This window comes from Rhinolophus hipposideros (genome assembly GCF_964194185.1).
Source record: "Rhinolophus hipposideros genome assembly, chromosome: 10".
In the NCBI taxonomy this organism is placed as follows: Eukaryota; Metazoa; Chordata; class Mammalia; order Chiroptera; family Rhinolophidae; genus Rhinolophus; species Rhinolophus hipposideros.
Genome location: NC_138056.1, coordinates 12,669,683 through 12,692,202, shown reverse-complemented (window position 1 = coordinate 12,692,202; position 22,520 = coordinate 12,669,683). Strand labels below are relative to the sequence as shown.

The window sequence follows — 22,520 nt, the reverse complement described above, 5'->3', positions numbered from 1 at the left end:
ACATTGCAAAACAATAAAAATTAATAATCGTTATTATACAGTAGTAATAGAGAGTCTTAAATAAACATTAAACATTTTCTCACTGACCTGTAAAGCTTTACATAAAGCTGCATTTACGAATCGTCCTGGTGTAAATAGATTCTGTAAGTATATCTCCTGTTAGCACAAAACAAAAATTAGTATCATTCTAAAAGGATAAAAATTGGAAAAATTTGAATAATTCAACATGTTAGTATCAATGCGGAGTTTCTATTATATGAACATGGAATTTTGGCCCTTCTACATTTGAGCAATGACAAGTAGTAAAGCAGTTCTGTATTTTCACAGTGAAGAGTGAAGATGGCGGTGTCTTTGAGTCAACTAGATGTACTATTCTGGAAATGGTGTGCTCCTCAGGGAGCGCATCATTGGGTTATATAGGAAAACACAGCTTGTCAAATGCCACTTGTGGACGAAAAAAGGGGTAAGTAACCTCACAGGGAGATCTGATCATAAATTCCTAACTGGGCAGGTCGGGGTGGGTAGTCACGCCCTAGGCCTATAACCTCTTTAGTGAAAGGTTGATCTTTGCCTTAAGCAAGCCCTCTCCATTGTTTCTGTGCATCTAGGTTAATACACATTTGAAATAAACTGTAACCACTCTCAAGAGAGCACATAATCTTGTTAATCATCCTGGAATCCAATCCCTGACTTGCTTTCTCCTACCTCCATGCAATTTTATGTTCCCTGCAAAACTTACTCTTGGGAGCATTTGAAATCTTGCTCCCTGGCATGTATCATCAATTTGGCTCAAATAAAACTCTCACAAAAATTTTGTACAGGTTTGGACGATTCTTACATCAGCACTATCTTAAATGGAACAGTGAATTGGTAGTATGCACTGGCAAGAGAACAATTAAACTAAACTGGTTTTGACACCATCCACAAAGTACTCATTTTATGGCTCACATATTAAAGAAAATCAACCAAGAATAAGAGGCATTATATGTAAAAACAAACAGAAAGCTGCATAAACTCTCACAAGTGGAAAATAGAATAAAATGCATAATCTCACATTACCTAATTATTTTGACCAAATTTAATAAACCAGATTTGCTAGTAAGTAGCAAACCTGACTGACCTTTATTCAAGTTTCCTTCCTTCTACTGAGGTTCTAGGGGATGATAAAATAACCAAAATGAAGGAGAAAAAGAAGGATTTTAATAATCAGCATGTGGTTTTGGCTACTAGACAAAAGTCAAATGCCAATAAACTCGGGATTCAAAACACAGCAATATTCAGTTTCCGGTATTTTAAAGTGGCTTTTCTAATCCTACAAACAGTTACTGTTTCAGACCCTCAGCCTGTAATTTTCAATCACATTTTAACAATAAGGCACCAACTGAAAGGTTTTTCTTCCATTTATCCTGAGGGCACCCTTGGAAAACAGAGACTGGAGTGTTTTGCTCTCCGTTGCATTACCTTTCAAAGTTACTTTCTTCACAGTACATACCTCTATCAGAATTTATCTTATTTCTAGTTCATATGCATGTACCAACATGGTTAGCGCAGTGGACAACTAGTGTTTGTGCCTGCCTAGAATCCGGTTGCCCTTCTTTTACTAACAAATCTTTCTCTGGGGAACCATTCCTCAGCTATCCATACTCAACTGACTTTACCACCCTCCACAATAGCAACGCCCTGGTTGGATGTATTTCTCATGACAAGCCAGACTATTCTATTCCTTCTGATCAAAGTGACGTGTTAGGAATTAGTACACGGCTCAAGCCAGGACAGTGACTACTCCAGGACCACAGACGGAGGTGATCTCTTTCCTCGGGGGTTGCTTCCTTCACAGAATGCACAGGCTCAGGAAACTTGCCTTAGAATAAACCCAACAAGGAGGAAAGCAGAACAAAGCCAGAGAGATCAAGCCCTGAAACATTGTTTCAGCCATGGCTGAAGCCAGGTAACTGTGAACTTCTCCGCTGCACTAGCCAATATGTTCTTTTTTCAAGTTTAAGTCCGTTTGAGGGGGGTTTCTTCCATCTGCAACTGAAAGAGTTCTAATACAACTGGTTCTTCTCAAACTACCCATCAGGGAAAATCATCCCCTTATGTAAGTCATTAGCATTGCTTACTCTGGGCTCTTGATCGTTTCTGATAATGATCTCTTCCTCTGGCAGCGGCTGCATAAAAACGGGATTCCACTGACCTGCAACATTACTGCAGAGAAAAAAAGTCCATCAGCTTACATAAAAATGACAAATAACCACAAAGCTTATGCTGTTGGCAGTGTCTGGGCAAGGAGGGCCTCATCATTGAACTTCTGCAATGACTGCTTGATCAGGTTTACAAAAAACGCTTCAGAAAAAAAGAAACTTATTCTTAGCAGAGTCTGGTTTTATAGAAGTTAACTTCCTTAAGTTGAAACTCTAACACAAGTCTACAAATAGCTAATTTTTATTGTGCATTTACTATATGCTAGACATTACATTAGGTGCAGTTCTAGATATTACGTATGCTTTACAACTTTGAAAGCTGTATTAACCATTTCACAGATGTGGAAAGTGAAGCTTAGGGTAAGTTGTACTACAAGGATTCATTCAAACTCTAATCTGATCCCAGATTCTTTGCTTTTTTACCACTTTGCTTGAATGCCATCTGTCAGGAGTACTTTCATATTTTCTGAGGCGGGGCTGCTCAGGGTCAATGTGGGGGCAACCATTCCTAGAATTCTATTCTAGAATACAGGGTTATGAGGGAATCTCTCCTTCCCCCTCCCACACACACCAAGGTTCAATTAGTTTAGTTCCAGGGACGTCAAGCTGTATTCCAGGAAATCCTGCACAGGTGTTTCAAGGGTTACACAAGTGTTTAATTGAAAATTGGTTTTCAAATTGTATTTGCTTAAAAAATTTTAAACTAATACCATGTACATTAAAAATAACAGATACCAAATATATCTAATATTAGTAATTATCAACACATTAAATTGTTATAATTTTATACTCATAAAAATACTAGTTTTGTTATATAGAAATACATTATCTTTTAAAGAAAAGAGTTTCTTGTTTTTAAAAAAGTTTGAGAAGCACTGTTCTTGTACAATCTGTTTCTCATCTTATGATGAAGAAAATGAGAACCCAAAGGGGCTGCAGTGTCTTTTGGAAGTTGTGTGCATGAGAAATAATCTTTGCTTAGAAGCAAAAAAACAAAAAAAAACAAAAAACCACTCCCCAGATTAGAAGTATTCTGGATATGTGCTATCTCTCCCAAGAAACATGGTATTTTTCAACCGTATGAATCCTCATTTTTGTTTTAACACCAAAAGGTAAGAAATAACACAAAACGCCAAAGAAGATATTTCAGAAAATAGTTAATAGGCTAAGTTCTTTAAACGCAAACACTTGACCTTGGTTCTACATAAAAAGCTCTTATGTTTTCTTAGTATGAAACTGCGTGGGGTAAGGTAGGATGACAGAGATACGTGATCCATACTGTTCAAAGTTGATGTATTTCACAACTGTTTGGTTCTCAGCATCATGCCACAGGGCCCAGATATCCGTAGGGGTTAAGGCAAAGTCAATCAGTGTCTCCTAGGAGGAAATGTGGGGGAGAAAAGGGGATTAAAATAAGAAAGGGTAGTAGATTATGATGAGTTAAATTCGTATTAGTAGGAGAGGTAAAAGCATGAAAGCAGAAGATAGCACCACATGAACTCGGTAAAATCTTAACAAAATTTTGTTTGCGTACATCAGGAAATGTTCCATTTTAACATTTCAGTCCCATTACAACATAGTCAAGTGAGCCAATACTGCTTTCCTGTACTTGTGTAATATGCAAAGGATGATCCAACCCACCTGAGAAGTGAATAGGGAGGAAATATGATCCAGACTGCAGCGGTTATTCTCCGTGCTCACCATTTGGAAAATGCAGAACTGTTAATACACAAGTTGATAATTTATTAGTTGAAATAACAGACATGCTACGTTTTCTAAACAAGAATTATTAGCAGACAGAAACCAATTTTCAAAGAAGTGTGGTCAAATACACATAACATTTATCATCTTAACCGTTTTTAAGTGTACACTTCAGTGGTGTTAAGTACATTCACATTATTGTGCAAATGATCCCCCAAACTTTCTTCATCTTACAAAACTGAAACTTTCTACCCGTTAAACAACTCCATTCCCTTCTCTTCTCAGCCCTTGGCAACCACCATTCTACTTTCTGTCTCTATGACTTTGACTACTCTAGGCACTTTATATAAGTGGAATCATAACAATATTTGTCTTTTTTGTGATTGCTTATTTCACTTAGCATAAAGGCCTCAAGGTTCATCCATATTGTAACATGCATCACAACTTCATTCCTTTTTAGGAATACTACTCCATTTTATGCATACACCATATTTTGTTAATCTATTCATCTGTCATTGGACACGTGGGTTGCTTCCAACTTTTGGCTCTTGTCAATAATGCTGCTATGAACATAGGTTTGCAAATATCACTTTGAGGCCCTGCTTTGAATTGTTTTGGGTATATATCCAAAAGTGGAATTGCTGGATCATAGGGTAATTCTGACTGACTTTTGAGCAACCGCCATACTGTTTTCCATAGTAGCTGTAGCATTTTACATTCCTATCGGCAGTGCTAAGGGTTCCAATTTCTCCACATCCTTGCCAACATTTGTTATGCTGTTTTGTTTTTTATAGTAGCCATCCTAATAGGTGTGAGGTGATATCTCATTGTGCTCAGAAACCTATTTTTAAGTTTATATTTTTACCAAAGTACAAAGACAATTGAAAACATACACATAATACAAATCAACACTAGTCAGTTATTCTTTCTTAAAAATAAAACCCTGTAAAATAACTTGCGTTTAGTATTTAACTCCACTGTCAAAACAAAAAATTTCAAACTCAAAATAATATTTGATGGGTCTTTAAAATTTTTTTTGATAAAGAAATTCACTGATAAGAGCGAAAATGATTGAAACTGATAAGAGTGACAATGATTCTGTCCTTAGAACATAAGCAATTGTCCAAAAGGAAGTACAAAGAAAAATATATAGTGAGAGTCCGTTTGAGAGAAAAAAAGGAGTGTATGAAATATGAAAAATATATGTAGTGTTCATATTCACCTAAGCCTAGAGCTGCATTTTACAATCTGCAGATCTCAACTCATTAGTGGAACATGAATCAATTCAGCAGGACTCAAAAAGCATTAAAAACAAAACAAAACAAAGTGTCACAGTTCGTTAATCACTCATAATAAAGGTAAATGTTTCATGAAAATGTTTTTCTGTTATGTGTCCTTCATTACATATGAGCGGCAATGCAAAATATTTATTATAGATTTTAGCTGGTCTAGTGCAGTGGTTCTCAAACTACCAGTGGTAAAGGACCAGTTATTTTACTTTATTTTAATTTCCAATCTATTGCAGACTGATTACTTTTATAAAATACAGAAACCTTGAATTGGGATGTCTATGGCAATGTCAAATAACTAAAAATAGAGAGAAAAACCCATGCCGAAGAGCAGTTTTTGTGAAGCAGAACAAAAAAATGACTGCAAGTTCATTACAATCTTAATAGACATGAGTGTTATAAAAAAGTGTATCGGATTTTAGGCTTCATTGATAGAACCATAATACTCAAAACAAAGGAGGGAAGAGCTCTGTCAATTTGACACCAGTCCTAGAATACCACATTCAATTCTGGATCTAACTTTTAGAGCAGTGATTCTCAAAATGTGGTCCATAGACTTTTTGAGGTCTCTGAGACAGTTTGAGGGGGTCAGAGAGGTCAAAACTCCTTTCATAATACTACTATGACATTATTTGCCTGTTTCACTGTGTTGCTATTTGCACCGATGATGCGAAAGCAATGGTGGGTAAAATTTCTGATGTCTTAACAAGAATCAAGGCAACCATACCAGAGTGAGTACACTTTCATGATAAAAACACTCAATAAACTAGGAATGGAGAGAAATTCCCCAACCCGGCATTTATAAAAATTTCATGGAGAACCTCATACTTAGTGGTGAAACACTGAAAGTTTTCTTTAAATGGCATGTAATAAGCATGCCATATGTATTTCCAACTAAGACACTAAGGATGTCAGCTCTTGCCACTTCAACATGTACTGGGGGATCTACACAGGAAAATTAAGCAAAAAAAAAAAATAGAAAGAAAAACTACTTTATTTGCAGATTACACTATCTTTTATACAGAAAGTCCTAAGGATTCCACTATAACACTATTCGACCTATAAGAGTTAAGTAAAGTTGTAGGATACAAGATCAATATACAAAAATCAATTGTATTTCTATAAACTTGCAATGAGCAATCTAAGAATGAAATTAAGAAAATAATTTCATTTACAATAGCTTTAAAAAGAATAAAATACCTAGGAATAGAGTGATCAAAAGACCTGCAAAACTTATACTCTGAAAACTACAAAACATTGTAAAAAAAAGTTAAAGATCCGAATAAACAGAAAATCATCCAATGTTCATGGACCAGAAGATTAATACTGCTAAGATGGTAATACTTTCCAATATGATCTACAGAGCCAACATGATCTTTATTAGAATCTGTGAAATAATAAAAAAAATATATATAGGTCTCTACCCCTGGCTCCTGACACTGAGCATCTAAAATAACACTCTTGCAATCTCCTGAGTGACAGAAGTGCTAGGAGCTTCTTTTGTTCTAATATTTAGTGTTTGATCCAGTTCCCGACACAGAGACCCTAAATCCCTTGGAACTGTCTGGGTGATAGGCATGAGGTGACTTCTGGATAGCTGCAGGATGGGAGGCTGGTCACCAGAAAGACCAAGCCAGGATTAGAAGCCTGGAACATTCAGTCCCAATCCCCATCCTCCAGAGACAGGAGAGAGGCTAGAGATTGAATTAATAATGGATCATGCCTACATGATGAAGCCTCCATAAAAATCCCTAAAGTACGGGATTTGGAGAGCTTCCACGCTGCTGAACACATGCATGTGCCGGGAGGGTGGCACACCCCAACACCTGGGGAGAGAAGCCCTTGCACTTAGTACCTTTCTGGACCTTGCCCCATGTGCCCTTTCATCTGGCTGTTCATCTGTATACTTTATTATAATAAAACAGTAAATGTTTAACTGTTTCACAGAGTTCTATGGGCTGTTCTAGCAAATTATCAAGCCTAAGGAGGGGGTTACAGATGAATCATGAGCCCAAGGAGATAAGAAGACTATCCACATTTGGGAGTGGCCTGGCTCAGGCTGTAGGAGCAGGAGAAGGGTGAGAGGGTTTCCACATGTACCAAGTGCCTGGCGTGGTGGGAAACTACAGCAGGACGAGGAGGTTGTGTACACAGTGACAGCCAGCATTGGGGATTAGAGCCCAAGTAGGTGAGGAGGGTGCTCACTGCACAAGGGTGGACTAGTGGAGAGCGTCAGGGCCCAAATAGGGTGTGGAGAGCATCCGTATGAAGGGGCAAGCTGTAGTGGGGTATCAGAACCCAACAGGAATGGGGGCTCCCAGGCGGAGCAGCAGCCAGCGTGGGGAATCAGAGTTCCAGCAGAGTGAGGAGGACAAACCTCACTGGAATGTTAAGATTAAATGGATAACATGTAAAGTGTGAGCTCAGATAAGCAGTTCCAGCGTTTGCCATTACTGTACATGAAGGGCCTGGCACGGCGGCAAACACACAATACCTAACAAATGGCTGTTTGGTATATGATTATACCATTACATTACATGCTAAATACTCATCTACGTACAACAGCTCGTGTTTGGATGATGAGCAAAATTACTTCTAAAAATTAACTTCTCCTCAACCACTTAACACATCCCTTTCATAACTCCATTTTCTCATAGACCTCTAAATTTGCTCTTTCTTGTTTGGTTTTGGTTAACTTTTCCTTTCAGATTCAACTCTCTACCCCCTTTCATCGTGACTTCTCCTTCCAGACTTTTTAATTCACAGATGAGCACAAAACCCACCATCTCAGTGGAAACAATACATGAGACACCTAGGTTGGTGAGAAGAACTGAAATGAATTCAATCAGTCTGCAGCTACTTCCCCACAACAGTACATAGAATAACTTGACATGTGTCATGTGTTTCATACCTGTCCTCGTTTGGGGGCGTGCATGTATATCCCTAGGTAGAGTCCCATGGAAGGGGAATAGGCTAGACGCAATTTGTGTCCAGTCCCAGCAGTGAGCCGGAGGTCTTTATTCACAGGGACATACTCCAGCATGTCAGCTACCATCAGGCACATTTGATCCTGTCCAAGACAAGAGTTAGTGATATCAAAGAATATTTAGGTTAGAAAGCACATCCGCCCCCTTTTTAAAAGACACACATCCAGGGTAAGGGGGATCAAATATATGGTGATGGAAGGAGAATTGGCTCTGGGTGGTGAACACACAATGGGATTTATAGATGATGTAATACAGAATTGTACACCTGAAATTATGTAATTTTATTAACAACTGACACCCTAATAAATTAAATAAATAAATAAAAAGAAAAAAAAGAACCTTGAAAATATTTAAATAAAAGCTACCTTTTCCAGTAAAAAAAAAAAAAGACACACATCCATTATACCTAGCAGTCTACTAGTTTATCTGCTGAAGGACCCTAGAAGTTTCTCTTTGAGGACTAAGATGAAATTATCTCTTAGTCTGATAGATAAAATTAAGTGCTGTTTTGTTTGTGAATCTTAAAAATTATTTTACCAACTTGCATTTCTTCTTCTTTTTTTTAAACAGAACTTTATTGGGGAACAGTGTGTACTACCAGGACTTTATTTTCCAAGTCAAGTTGTTGTCCTTTCAATCTTAATTGTGGAGGGTGCTGTTCAGCTTCAAATTGTTGTCCTTTCAGTCTTAGTTGTGGAGGGCGCAGCCCAGCTCCAGGTCGTTGCCATTGCTAGTTGCAGGTGGCACAGCCCACCATCCCTTGCGGGAGTCGAACCGACAACCTTGTGGTTGAGAGGACACAGTCCGACCGACTGAGCCATCTGGGAGCTCAGCGGTAGCTCAGCTCAAGGTGCCGTGTTCAATCTTAGTTGCAGGGGGTGAGGCCCACCATCCATTGTGGGACTCGAGGAATTGAATCGACAACCTTGTGGTTGAGAGCCCACTGGCCCATGTGGGAATCGAACTGGCAGCCTTTGGAGTTAGGAGAACAAAGCTCCAAACGCCTGAGCCACCGGGCCAGTCCCCAAGTTGCATTTCAAAAGCCTATTTGTTCCTCTGAAGTGAAGGGTATGTACTTTGTACTATTATTAGGTTGGTACAAAAGTAATTGTGAGGCTGGCCTGGTGGCTCAGGCAGTTAGAGCTCCATGCTCCTAACTCCGAAGGCTGCCGGTTCGATTCCCACATGGGCCAGTGGGCTCTCAACCACAAGGTTGCCAGTTCGATTCCTTGAGTCCCACAAGGGACGGTGGGCAGCGCCCCCTGCAACTAAGATTGAACACGGCACCTTGAGCTGAGCTGCCACTGAGCTCCCAGATGGCTCAGTCGGTCGGACTGTGTCCTCTCAACCACAGGGTTGCCAGTTCAATTCCTCGAGTCACCCAAGGGATGGTGGGTTGCACCCCCTGCAAGTAGTAAAGGCAACTGGACCTGGAGCTGAGCTGCGCCCTCCACAACTAAAATTGAAAGGACAACAACTTGACTTGGAAAAAAGTACTGGAAGTACACACTGTTCCCTCCCCAATAAAGTCCTGTTCCTTTTCCCCCAATAAAATCTTAAAAAAAAAAAAAAGTAATTGTGGTTTTTGCAATTATTTTTAAGCTTTTAAACTGTAATTACTTTTGCACCAACTTAGTATTTCAATTTTTCTATAGGACTTATAGTTTTCTAAATAAAATGACAGAAAGGGGAGAAATACATGAAAAATAAAGCCAAATGAAACTGTCTGAATCTGGAAATGGCCTATAATTTTCAAACTAAGTGATCTGAGAATCTATGAGAAGCAGCAAGATTTACTTAGCTCTATTACAAGACAGAATCCTGTTCTAACTTACAGTAATTATGAATGCAGCATTTACCTTGTAGGACCACATTCGGAGTTTATGGTCCTGGCACAGAGCGAAGATGAAGGCATCGTGCTCGACAGAATGCACCGCCAGGCTGAGCGGACGGTGTGAAGGCCCCTGATCACCTCTAAGGACATAAGGCCAAGTTTGAGAGTTTGACTATTACAAACCGTCTGACTGTTAGAGTTTGCAATTTAACACATAAAATTGTAAATGTACACTCTTCATCAACAGGAGAAGCAAGTGTTTATATGTTGGTGTAAGATCACTATACTTTCTATTTGACTTACAACCAATTACTGTGATAAATTTTAAAAGGCTGTACGTAACAATGGAATACTGTCCTAATGATCAAAAACTTCTAATATTACACAAAATTGATTCGGTATGTCAGGGCAGGGGACTGAACTAGAGATTAGGAGGATGTATACTCAGTAAACTACTCTTTGCGGTCAAGATGGCCAATCCCAAATGAAGTGGGCTCTGGAGTATGGTTCTCCTCAGATGGGATGTGATGTGCAGATTCTTCTCCTTTCCAGCATACTCTATATCTGCCTTGGAGTAAGACTGGAAGCACTAACAGGTGCTGACCCATGGAAAAAGATTAAATTCTTAGGCCTTTTGCTTTACCTGCCAGATACCACTCACCTGATAGCTGTTGGCATCCAGCCGATAAGCAATCGTTGCATTACTGAACTCTGTTTCAGTTCCACAACTGACACCATCCCTATAAGATTGAAAACAGACCAATGATATCCAATTAACCTCCTGATGATACTTAGCGAAACCCAAAGGTAAGGATGCAATCATGAGCAAGGTCTTTGTAACAGGTGACAGGGTTTTACATTTCCATCTAAGCAAGGCTTAAGATGTACCTTTCCACGTATATCACACCTAAAATATTTTCAATCACTACTGCATCAATAAAATAGCATTTTTAGATTCCGAGGGGAAAATTCTTCCATTTATAGGTAGTAACTCATTGCTCAGAAGAAACACTTCATTCTTTCCAGAAGAATCACTGGGTTCCTTTCCTGTGTCCAACAGAGCTAAGTGCTGGAGATGGAGCAGTAACAAAATAAACAAAAACTCCTGTCCTCGTGGAACTTACATTCCATTGGGAAGGGGGAGAAGCAGGACAGTTAACAAATTAAGTAGAAGACTAATAAGAGAAAAATAAAACATGGAAAGGGTACAGTGACTATTAGGGTGGGGTGTGTGTGCCATTTTGAAAACAGTGGTCAGGAAAGGCCTTACTAAGAGGACATTGAGTCAAGACCTAAGGGCCCTGAAGGAGCCACGCTGGTGGCCAGAGAAAGACCATCCCAGACAGAAGCCCTGAGGAAGGTATGCCTGGTATGTTCAAGGAATTATAAGTAGGCAAGTGGCTGGTGCAGGGAAGGTGAGGGGGAGATGAGAAGCTGAGGTGAGGTGAGGGAGGCGGCAGGGGGTCACTGTACACCAACGTAAGGACTTTGGGTTTATTCAGATGAGATGAAGAATCACCCTCATTTGAGGGCTTTGTGCAGTTTACTGACATGATTCGGCTTAGGTTTGAAGTGTTTCAGTTTGCTTGAGAAGTTTATGTAGGGGGTAAAGACATATCTGGGGAGATATTTAGGAAGAAATATAATAATCCTGGCAAGAGACAGTGGTGACCTAGAGTAGGGTGAACAACTTAACTCCTGGTTTCAGTTAATTTGTTTTAATTACAGTACCTCAACCTGAAGGTAGGCAATTAGTCATCTCATCTCTACTTGAGGCCTCAGAAAAGGCTATCTTACAGTTATCTGTTTTTTCCTATTCCAACGAGCTCTATAGTTCCTCATCCACTGTATAAAATCTTGCCCTCTTGGGAAACAACAGTAAAGCATTAGGGATGCCTTAAGTAAGTGGTCGCTGAATGACCATTTCAGGGGTGGCAGGGAAGTAAGTCGTGTTGGATGATGGGTTTGGACTTCTAAGGTTTGTTTTAATGCTAACCTTCCTTGTTTGAAGTTAAATACACGCTCAGTTCCCATTCTTACCAGGTATGTCGTAAGGAGGTAGTTTAAGAACGAAGACTCCCCCAGCAGCAGATGGTAGAGCAAACAGGGCCTCCCCATCACTGCTAAGCCAGGCTGCCGAGGTGGTACAATTAGGGGGGAGTCCAGGGACAGCTGGAATTAACTGATAGTTGCAAGGATCCCTGAAATCAACTTTTCCAATGTCAGTGAATACTGATTGCATCTGACTTTCAACTACCAACTCCTGTGAAGGAATTAAAAAGAAAAATCTGTTAATAAACTGAATTTTGCACAGTTCCTCTCAACTGCTACCAAAGCTTTTAAAGTGAAAAATTATTTAGCTTAAAAAGAAAGCTATTCTTTTTAATGAAAACAATTTCTTCAACTTACAACATGCCTGTTATTTAAATAGTATCTGTTAACGTGTGCATGGTTAGGGCTAACAAGAACTCCAAATCTCCTTTAATTCCAGAGGATACTCCTCCAGCACTCACGTGTGAGAGCCAGAGGAATCTGGGAAATAACGGACTTAGCCAACTTACACTCCTATACATCCGGGAAGGGTGCGGTAAAGTCAACCTGTGTACTGTTTGATTGGTTAATATCAAGATTATCACATGATTGTGAGTCTCAGAGACATGAACCCCTCCAGGTAAGAGGCTGCAATTTTGAAATCTGAGGCGAACTGCATTATTCAATAGATTTATATCCAGTGACTCTTCCACCAGCTCCAGTGTATCTCCGGAGGTCTTCCTGTGAAAAAACAAAAAACCATTTGTTTAAATGTTTATGATTTTCTTGCTGATTGTTGCAATGAAATACAAAGTCTGACAATTAAGTCTGCGACCTGTTGCAATGATGTCGCTAACATTTTTTGATTACAGAGGGATTATTCATTATGAACTTGTACCAACTGGACAAACATTTAACCAAGTTTACTATTTCGAAGTGCTGAAAAGGCTGCGTGAAAAAGTTACACGACCTGAACTTTTCGCCAACAATTCATGGCTCTTGCATCACGACAATGCACCAGCTCACACGGCACTGTCTGTGAGGGAGTTTTTAGCCAGTAAACAAATAACTATTGGAACACCCTCCGTACTCACCTGATCTGGCCCCAGTGACTTCTTTCTTTACCAGAAGATAAAGGAAATATTGAAAGGGGGAAGACAGTTTTTTTTTTTATTAGTTTCAGGTGCACAAAACAATGTACACCTCTCACAAAGTGATAACCCTCCTTCTCCAATCTACTGTCCCTCTGATGTATGTAGCTGTTACAATTCCATTGACTCTATTCCCTATGCTGTACTCCACGTCCCATGACTATGTATATACTAAATTATAGTTGACAGGCAACATTATTCAGCTTCAGCTTCAGGTGTACAGTGCAGTGGTCAGGCATCTACACCTTCCATGAAGAGGTCTCCCTAATAAGACACGTGCCCATCTGACACCCTACAAAAATCTTTACATTATTGATTATATTCCCCAAACTGTCTTTCATATTCCCGTGGCAATATTGTGCTACCGGGCTGGCCTGGTGGCTCACGTGGTTAGAGCTCCATGCTCCTAACTCCGAAGGCTGACGGTTCGATTCCCACATGGGCCAGTGGGCTCTCAACCACAAGGTTGCTGGTTCAATTCCTCAAGTCCTGCAAGGGATGGTGGGCTGCGCCCCCTGCAACTAGCAAAGGCAACTGGACTTGGAGCTGAGCTGCGCCCTCCACAACTAAGACTGAAAGGACAACAACTTGAAGCTGAATGGCACCCTCCACAACTAGGATTGAAAGGACAACAACTTGACTTGGAAAAGAAAAAGTCCCGGAAGTACACACTGTTCCCCAATAAAGTCCTGTTAAAAAATGTATATATATTGTGCTACCAATTTGTGCTTTCTAATCCCCTCCCTTTCTCCCTCATTCCTACCCCATTCCCATCTAGCAACCATCAGTTTTTCGCTATGTCTCTGAGACTATTTCTGATTACTTTGCTTATTTATTCAGTTCTTTAAATTCCACATATAAGTGAGATCATATAGTATTTGTGTTTCTCTGTCTGACTTATTTCACTTAGCATAATGTTCTCTAGGTCCATCCATACTGTTGCAAATAATAGGATTTCATTTTTCTGTATGGCTGAGTAATACTCCGTTGTATAAATGTAACAGTTTCTTAATCCAGTCGTCTATCGATGGGCATTTCAGTTGTTTCCAAGTCTTGGCTATTGTGAATAGCGCTGCAATAAACATAGGGGTGCACATATTTTTTTCAAATTAGCATCTTGGATTTCTCTAGATAGATACCTAAGAGTGGAAATGCTGGGTCATAAGGTAGTTCCATTTCCAGATTTTTGAGATACCTCCATACTGATTTCCACAGTGGCTGTGGGGAAAACATTTTGATGACATTCAGGACATCAAGGGTCATCAAATACGACAGCTCTGATGGCCATTCCAGAAAGAGTTCAAGAATTGCTTTGAAGGGTGGATTAGGCGCTGGTGCCGGTGTACAGCTTCCCAACGGGAGTACTTGGAGGGTGACCAGTGATATTGAGCAACGAGTATGTAGCACTTTTTCTAGGATGAGTTCATGAACTTAATTGTCCGACCTCTTATATGGAAATAGTTTCCAGGTGAACTCTCCCAATTTGAAAATTTTGAATAAACATATTCAGACGAAATTTTACATTCCAAACCACCGCATTATACAGATTTACAAAATTCAGCATAATATAAAATTCAAATCTTATTTTATGACTTTGTTAAGTGGCTGCATTTCCAAACTTGATAGTCCATTTATTTAGAACAATATTCAATGCAATTAAACTCCACTATAATGAAAATTCACGCCACACATCCCCATTACTTGTGGTGGAATGTGACCTCTACAAACCTAACTCCAGCCTCAAACTACAGTGACCTTAATAAACATGGGTATCTCCCCTTCCATTACTTCTGTTACTTCCTCCTGCTAGAATGCAGGGCAGACTCTTCTTCAGGTGCAACTCTGCCATGGGGTAGCTCTGGAACCACAGAAAGCACCAAGCTGGGAATGCCCTAACTTCCCATCACCTCATCTACCATATTACCCACATCCTTCTCTAAAGAGCAGGTCTCCTAACGGCAATTAAAGGCCAATCTCTGACTTTCTCAAGTATAGTCCCCTGCATCCATCTCTCCTTCTTGCAGAGCCTTCCATCAACATTCAAATATGCTCTTCCCAGGCCTATCCCTTTCCATTCTGGCCCACATCCAGCTATCATGTTTTCTCCAATCCCCTCCATGGCCAAGCTCTCTCTATTTCCTCACCTCTCTCATACCCTTTTCTTACCAAGTTCCCCAGACCAATTCCAAAGGACTCTTCTTTATTCCTTCTCTTACTTGGCCTCTTCGCAGCAATCCACATTCTTGACCATGCTGTCCTTAAAAGTCTCTTCTCTTGACTTCCATACGACCCTCTTCTGATTTTACACCCGTATCTCTGGGCATTCCCTCTTCTCCTTCACTTGACCTCTACATGCTCGTTCTCAAACCTTGATCCTGGGTCATCTTCTCTGCTCACTGTACACATTCTCCCAAAGCACATCTTATCTACTCGCAAAACACTGAAGCACCACTGGAGCTCTGATGATTGTCTAGTGCTACCTTGCTTCTGATAACTAACTAATGGTGTGGCATCATCAGCACAATTTTCTGGACCTTCACCATCATCATCTCTGAACAATCACTTCACCTTCCTGCCTTATGGTTAAAGTTGGGTTCTAGATCTTCCCAGAGAACATTATCCCTCAGACCCCTCTCTAATGGTGGTAGCTGTCTTACCATGCTCCTTGTACTGGGGCCTCAGGGTAGGGCACAGACAGCCTGCTTGCTTCCCATTGCCTTTCTAGGCCATTGTTCCGCCCTCCTGGCTCAAACCACTCAGCTCTGAAGGTCATGCAATCAGATACCACCTGCCACCCTCTTCATTGCAGTTGTCTCCAGATCTCTCTCATTCCTTAAAAGATTTTAGCTCCTGGCTCACTCTCACATCTCCTGCCATAATTGTGAATGGTTTCAATATCCATGTGTTTTCTAATGCCTCACTTTTTCAGTTTCTTCAATTCCTCTCCTCTATTGGTTCCCCTTGACAGCATATAATTATACTGTGTTTCCCCTATACCCTCCATTGCCTGCCTGCTACCTTTTCGCTGTTTGCCTTATAGCAATGCTCCTTGAGAGACTTGTTCTACACTCACAATCCCCCTCCACCCCTGAACCTACTCCCCTTGGGCTTTTGCACCACTACTGGAGCAGGTGCTGACAAGGTCACCAGTAATCTCCACGGTGAAAGATCAATTTTCATTTTTCTGACTTGTACGTAGCACTTAGCAGTTTTTCAGCCTCCTTCTCCCCGAAATACCTCCCTTAGCTTCTGGGACACCACTCTCCTTTTGTTCAACTCTTACCTTACTAGCTACTCCTTCTCGGTCTCCATTACTGACTGGTTCCTCTTCTGCCTAAATATTGGAGTTCCCCAGGGTTCAGTCCTCAGGCCTCTTCCCTCATTGACACAGGTTCTCAACTGGGGGCCATTCTGCCCCACTCCCTGCGGACATATAGCAATATCTGGACTTTCGCTTGTCACAACCGACTGTGTGCGCGTGCTCGTGCATGCGTGTGCATGTATGTAGGGGGTAGACGCCAGGGATGCTGCTCAACACACTACAACGTACAGGAAGCCCCCACAACAAAGACTCATCTGCCTGCAAGAGCAATCCCTCCAAACCCTGATTTATACTCATTCCCTACACGATTTCATTCAGCATAACAGCTTTATATGCCATCCAATGCCAACAATTCCCAAACCTGTATCTTCAGCCCAACGTCTCCACTGAACTCCTGACCTCTGCCTCAACACTTCCACTTGGGTATCTAACAGGGATCTCAATCAAACCTGTCCAAAATAGAATTCCTGGACGCAGCAAACCTGAAAAACAGAAACAAAAATACCTATTCACACACACTCTTTTCCAGTTCAGTAATGGCATCTCTGTAACTTCCAGTTGCTCAATAGAGAAATCTGCAGATCACCCATGACTCTTCTTTTTCTGCATACCCCACATGTGATCCAATGGTAAATTCTAACAAATCCACCTTCAAAACATGTCCGCAATTAGAACATTTCTCACTGCTTCTACCAATGCCACCCTGGTCTAAGCCACCATCATCTCTTGTCTGGATTGTGGCACCAACTTCTTAAATGGTCTCCCTACTCCCACCCTTTTCTCACTACTCTGTTCTCAACCCATAACCACAGCAAACCTTTAAAAACACAACTTAGATTATGCCATTCCTTCACTTAAAACTCTCAAATGGCTTCTTTCCATCTCACTAAGAGTAAAAGTCATGGCCTTAAAATAACCGACAAAGCACTGACCTGGTCCTTGGCTACCTTTCTTATTATTCTACCCTTTGTTCACTCATCTACAGACTCGTATACCCTTGTCATTCTTTGAACACAACACACAAGCTCCTGTCTTAAGGTTCTTTGCACTTTTTTTTTCTTAGAAGGCTCTACCTGAAATTCTCATCACTCAAATATCCTTACTCCTCTGCTCAAATGTCACCATATCACTGGGTCTTGCCTGACTACCCTATTTAAAATATTAACTCCCACAGGCATTCCCCTTCCCTCTTACCTTGCTTCCCTATTCTCTATTCTACTTGTCACCTGACAAACTGCATTTACTTGTTTTGATTATTATTGTTTATTGCCTGTCTCCCTCTACGAAAGCAGGGACTTTGCTTTGTTCCCTGCCATATCCCCAGTCTCTAAACATTGACTGTAACATATTAAGAACTCAAAAATCTCTCTTAAGGAAATGAGATTTGTATCTTTAACATAGGTCTTTCTTCTGTGCCTCAGATCTTTAAATTTCAACACTTACTTAACATTGCCAAAGGGCTGCTGCAAATACTTCACATTTAGTACGTTTAAAAGAATTATTCAAATCTCTCAAAACCCATCTTCTGTATCTCAGTAAATGGCCACCCCTCTGCCCTATACATCTGGTTAGTCACACTAGAAACCAAAGAGTTATTCTTGTGTAAGGAATAGAATATATGAAGGTCTGCCTGGGAACATTTGGGGATGTAAACTCTCACAGTGGCTGGGATACGTGCTTGGCCTTGGAAGGATTGGCTACCCTCCCAAGGACCAAGAAAATATTTATAGGATGTGGAGCCTGGCCTTCGCCTTGGTGCAGGTGGGCCGAGCTCCGATACATCTAATCTTGTACCAAGGACTGGCCCCGGCTCCTAGCCAGATCCGAGACCAGTTTCTTGTTTTGTTAACACGCATGCTTATTGGCTCCTTGCCGCTTTTGTTAGTGAAGTCCTTAAAACCCCAGAAAGCCGAGGCAGGCATAACAGTAGTTGTTGTTCCCAGGCCCGCCTCGGCTGCTGCAAGATGTTTTGCCCGTGCTGATAAACGGCCGGTGCTGTTTCTGAGCATGATGTTTTGCCTGTGCTGATGAATGACCGGTGCTGTTTCTGCGCATGGTGTTTCACCCATGCTGATGACTTTACTTGACTGGGATTTTGCCCACGCTGATAAAGGGCCGGTGCTGTTTCTGCATATGATGTTTTGCCCGTGCTGATGAATGACCGGTGCTGTTTCTGCGCATGAGTTTCGCCCGTGCTGATAACTTTACTTGACTGGGATTTTGCCCATGCTGATGAAAGGCCGTTGCTGTTTCTACGACTCTAATTGACTGGGCCCTGGTGGTATGATGAATTGCCTCCTTGCTTGTTAGTGGTATGATAATATATGCCCCTAATCTCTGTCTTGTCTTATTTACTTTCACTCTGTAATAAAACTCTTTAACCCCTTCATCCCGACTTGTGGTGGTGTGTCTTGTGTATTGGGCCTTGAAAATAAGTCTGTGCACAGCAATCGATAATACTTATCGATACATCTTGCTCCCTCCTTTTCCCTTATCACCCCGCACTCCATATTCAATCTATCATCAAGTCCTAGTGAATCTACCTTCTCAATGTATGTGGAATCCATCCATTTCTCTTTGCCTAGCCATTCTCACAACCAGTATCTATTACTTGGGCCATCATAAAGGCAAATTGTTTTTTTGTATTACATATATTTAACCCAAATCCACTTTCCACAAAGTAGCCAATTTAAAAAAAATACAATTCTGATCACGTTAGTAACCATGTAAAACCCTTCAATAATTGTTCAATGTACTTAGGATAAAATCCAAAATCCTTAAAAAGGACGCGAGGGTCCTTCATAATGAGTTCTGCCTCCCTCCCCATCTCAGCATCTCTCACATTATTTTCTGTTTCGCCCATTGCACTTAAGCCACAGACCTTCCGTCAGATCCTCAAACCTGCCAAGTTCTTTCCACCTCATGGGCTTGGCACATGTTGATCCCACTTGCCGAACTGCTTTCTCCCCGAATCCCCTGCCTGGCTAACCATTTAGATCTCAGGTTAAATATGACCTCCTTCAAGGCCTTCTCAGCTCCACCAATAAAATGTGGTCCTCCCATTAGCCTGTCATAGCCTCTACACTATTCTTCTGAGACAAGTATGCAACATTTGTATTGTTATACTTAGGTTGTGTCATCAGTTTAACGTCTTTTCCCTTCTTTAAACAGCCCAACGAAAGGTGAGTCCACAGCTGACGCTGCTACAACATCCAGCATGATGAAAACGGTGGTGGTTTTTGTTCATCACTTAATCCCCAGCATACCTAGCACAGTGCCTGATGGGTAAAAGCCCACACGTTTGCAGAATGAAGTTGTAAAGCACTACTGTATTTTCCCCAAAATAAGCCCTAACAGGAAAATAAGCCCTAGCATGATTTTTCAGGAGGTCATCATCCCCTGAACATAAGCCCTAATGCGTCTTCTGGAGCAAAACTTAATTTAAGACCCGGTCTTATGTTCGGGGAAAACACTGTATAAAAACACAATGGACTGATGTTTAAAACTGATCTTTGGGCCTCTATCCCCGAAGCTACATTCCCTCTGCTTTTAGTGCTGCCCTGGGAGGGTACCTCTCTTAGAACTCTGGTCTCCTTAATCTTCTCTTGATTCAGATACAGTCAGAAAACAGTCTTTCTATGCCTGTCAGTTACTGCTTTCGGAGAAGAGCGGAACAGCCTTTATAAACAGCCACGAAAATTCAGACACCAAGTCGACTTCCCAGCGGGGTTTGGCGAACACAGCACTTACCAGTGAATGAACCTGTTTCTGGTGACAGAGAACAACTTGCCACTTTCCAGATAGTAGAAGCCTCCAGCGCTCTCACTGTACTTGACGGTTCCGGTCGAGGCATTTGAAGTCCCTGCAAAAGGAGAGTGGTCAGTCCGCACACGTGGTTCTCTGGGGATGACAGGGACTGAGGGCGCGGAGAAAGCAGAGGATGACAGACTGATAATCCATACGAAGAGAAGGGGAAGAAGAGAAAGAAGAAATGGGACACTAAGGAAGCTCAGATCTCGGGGCTATAGGCATGTGGACTTAAAAGGATGAACTGGGGATCAGAGATTTAGGACTCATGGGAGGAGCCTGAAAGGCAGGATCGGATCGCGCCCTCTTTGGCTGTTTCCGTACCAACGCCACAAACTGTAAATTCCCGAAAGTGCCTCGGCCTTTCGCGCTCCGGACCGAGGAGCTCTATAAAGCTCCGTTCCAGGGATCCCGCCGCCGCCATCTTCCCGCCGCCGCCGCCGCGAGGCCCGACGGGACCCCAGCACAAGCGAGTGGTTGCCGTCACTTCCGGGGGCGGGGCAGGCGGAGGCGCGGACAGTCGGAGAATCCCCGGGAGGAGAATGGCAGCTTCAGCTGTGTCTTTCGGGGTTCCTCCGAGTGGCTGGAGAAGAAGGGTTGGCAGGGAGGAAAGCAGAAGAGAAAGGGGCAGGGGGAGCCGACTCCCTCTGCGGGAACCTTCGCTTGGCCGGCCTGGACGCCTCCGGTCTTGGGGGTGGGACGGAGCCCTTTTCCCGGCGGCCCCAGGGCGGGGGGCGGGGCTGGGTTCCATTTTAAAAACCACGGCGCGGGCGGCAGGATGAACCTCCTCGGAGGATGTTGTCCGGGAGGCCATGGCGCCCTCTGCCGGATTCCGACTTGGCGGTCCCCTTTCCCTGAATCTGGGTGTCCGTCCGTCTGTGAATCTCCGCCGGGTCTGCTTTTTTCCACCCGTCTGTGACACGTGGGATCGGGTGAGAGGGAGTGAAGGGCAGAGGGGCCTTTTGCTTTGCGTTGGAATTTTTTCAAGAGACTATATTGCTGTATTTTTCTATGATGGAACATAATGGGTTCAATTAAATAGTGATGCTGCAACCTGCTGAGATTACCTAAATGCTGATCTCTTGCATACACGAATTTGCTTTTCTTTCCACCCGTGATCTGGATGTGTGGAGGTTACCGTGGTTTTACCCCTATCTAGGGCAAAGTAGATGCTCAATATTGAGGAAAACGCTAATTTTGCGGGGGTCAAGTTATTGTCTCGATAGTTAACGGTTTGTTAAGCACTTGTGTTATTTTTTTGGTATTACCAGTGACCACAGACCTTCTCTGTCCTCTGTTTCATTCATCCTATTCTGACCACTCTCTTCTCTCCTAGAACACCAGCTCTAGCAATGCAATCCCTCCATTCCACCTACAATCTTTTGTTCCAACCACCGTTTCACTGTTCCTCTCTTGATGTTTCCTCTTGCTCTGCTTAAATTCTATTTAAATTAGTGGTACCTCGGTTTTCCAACATAATCCGTTCCGGAGGACCTTTCGAGTTCTGAAACGTTTGAAAACAGGTGCAGTTTCCCCATAGAAAGTAATGCAAAATGGATTAATCCTTTCCGGACCTTTAAAATCAACCCATAAAACTGCAAATTTAGCATGAATTTTACTATCTAATGATACCATAGATCCAAAGAATTAACAGCCACTCCCTTGTTCAGACTACTCCCTTTCCCAACTCTGGGCAAGGAAATTCATCATACTCTGATAAAATCTACAACTGTGATCAAATCCAAATCTGCAGCTGAACAGGCCTGCAGGAAAATACACAGTCATACTGACATACCTCCCTCTGCCTCCATCATGACGCAAAATGTTGAGTTGGGTCCATACTGCTGTCCCACAAACACTGTATATCCCTTGTCCACGTACTGTCCTAGATGAATATTTCACAGCTCCTCTAACCTGCAACACCTCCTCCCCATCCTCACTGTCAGCTTGCATCTGCACTTAGAAAAATGATGCAATCAAGAGTTTTCCCCCACTACCACCTCTCCCTACCTACCAGCATCTGTATCCACATATTCTGCCTTCCCTTCCTGTTACTATAAATAGAAGTGTCCCTGAGCTTATGGAAGAACAATCTTTCTACTTTTTCCTTAGACCACTTGCCCAAGGACATCATTCCAGCAATTGTCTCTCCTACATCTTCAGTTTTTATTGAAGTTATTGAAGTTTTTATTGAGTT

The 22,520-nt window shown here is 41.8% G+C and overlaps 1 protein-coding gene across 1 annotated transcript in view; it reads right to left on the bottom strand.

The window, feature by feature from the left end:
• NUP160 (nucleoporin 160) overlaps positions 1 to 20,776 on the bottom strand; it is a 45,808-nt gene extending 25,032 nt beyond the window's left edge. The window contains exons 1-11 of the mRNA XM_081063277.1: positions 20,648 to 20,776; positions 20,267 to 20,378; positions 12,574 to 12,784; positions 12,053 to 12,275; positions 10,674 to 10,752; positions 10,038 to 10,152; positions 8,103 to 8,261; positions 3,843 to 3,920; positions 3,481 to 3,578; positions 2,121 to 2,205; positions 88 to 156 (exon numbers count right to left, since the gene is read on the bottom strand). Coding sequence (XP_080919403.1) covers positions 88 to 156; positions 2,121 to 2,205; positions 3,481 to 3,578; positions 3,843 to 3,920; positions 8,103 to 8,261; positions 10,038 to 10,152; positions 10,674 to 10,752; positions 12,053 to 12,275; positions 12,574 to 12,784; positions 20,267 to 20,378; positions 20,648 to 20,747 — 1,329 coding nt within the window. The 5' untranslated portion in view covers positions 20,748 to 20,776. The remainder of the gene's footprint in view (positions 1 to 87; positions 157 to 2,120; positions 2,206 to 3,480; positions 3,579 to 3,842; positions 3,921 to 8,102; positions 8,262 to 10,037; positions 10,153 to 10,673; positions 10,753 to 12,052; positions 12,276 to 12,573; positions 12,785 to 20,266; positions 20,379 to 20,647) is intronic.
• Between the last annotated feature and the right edge of the window lie 1,744 nt (positions 20,777 to 22,520).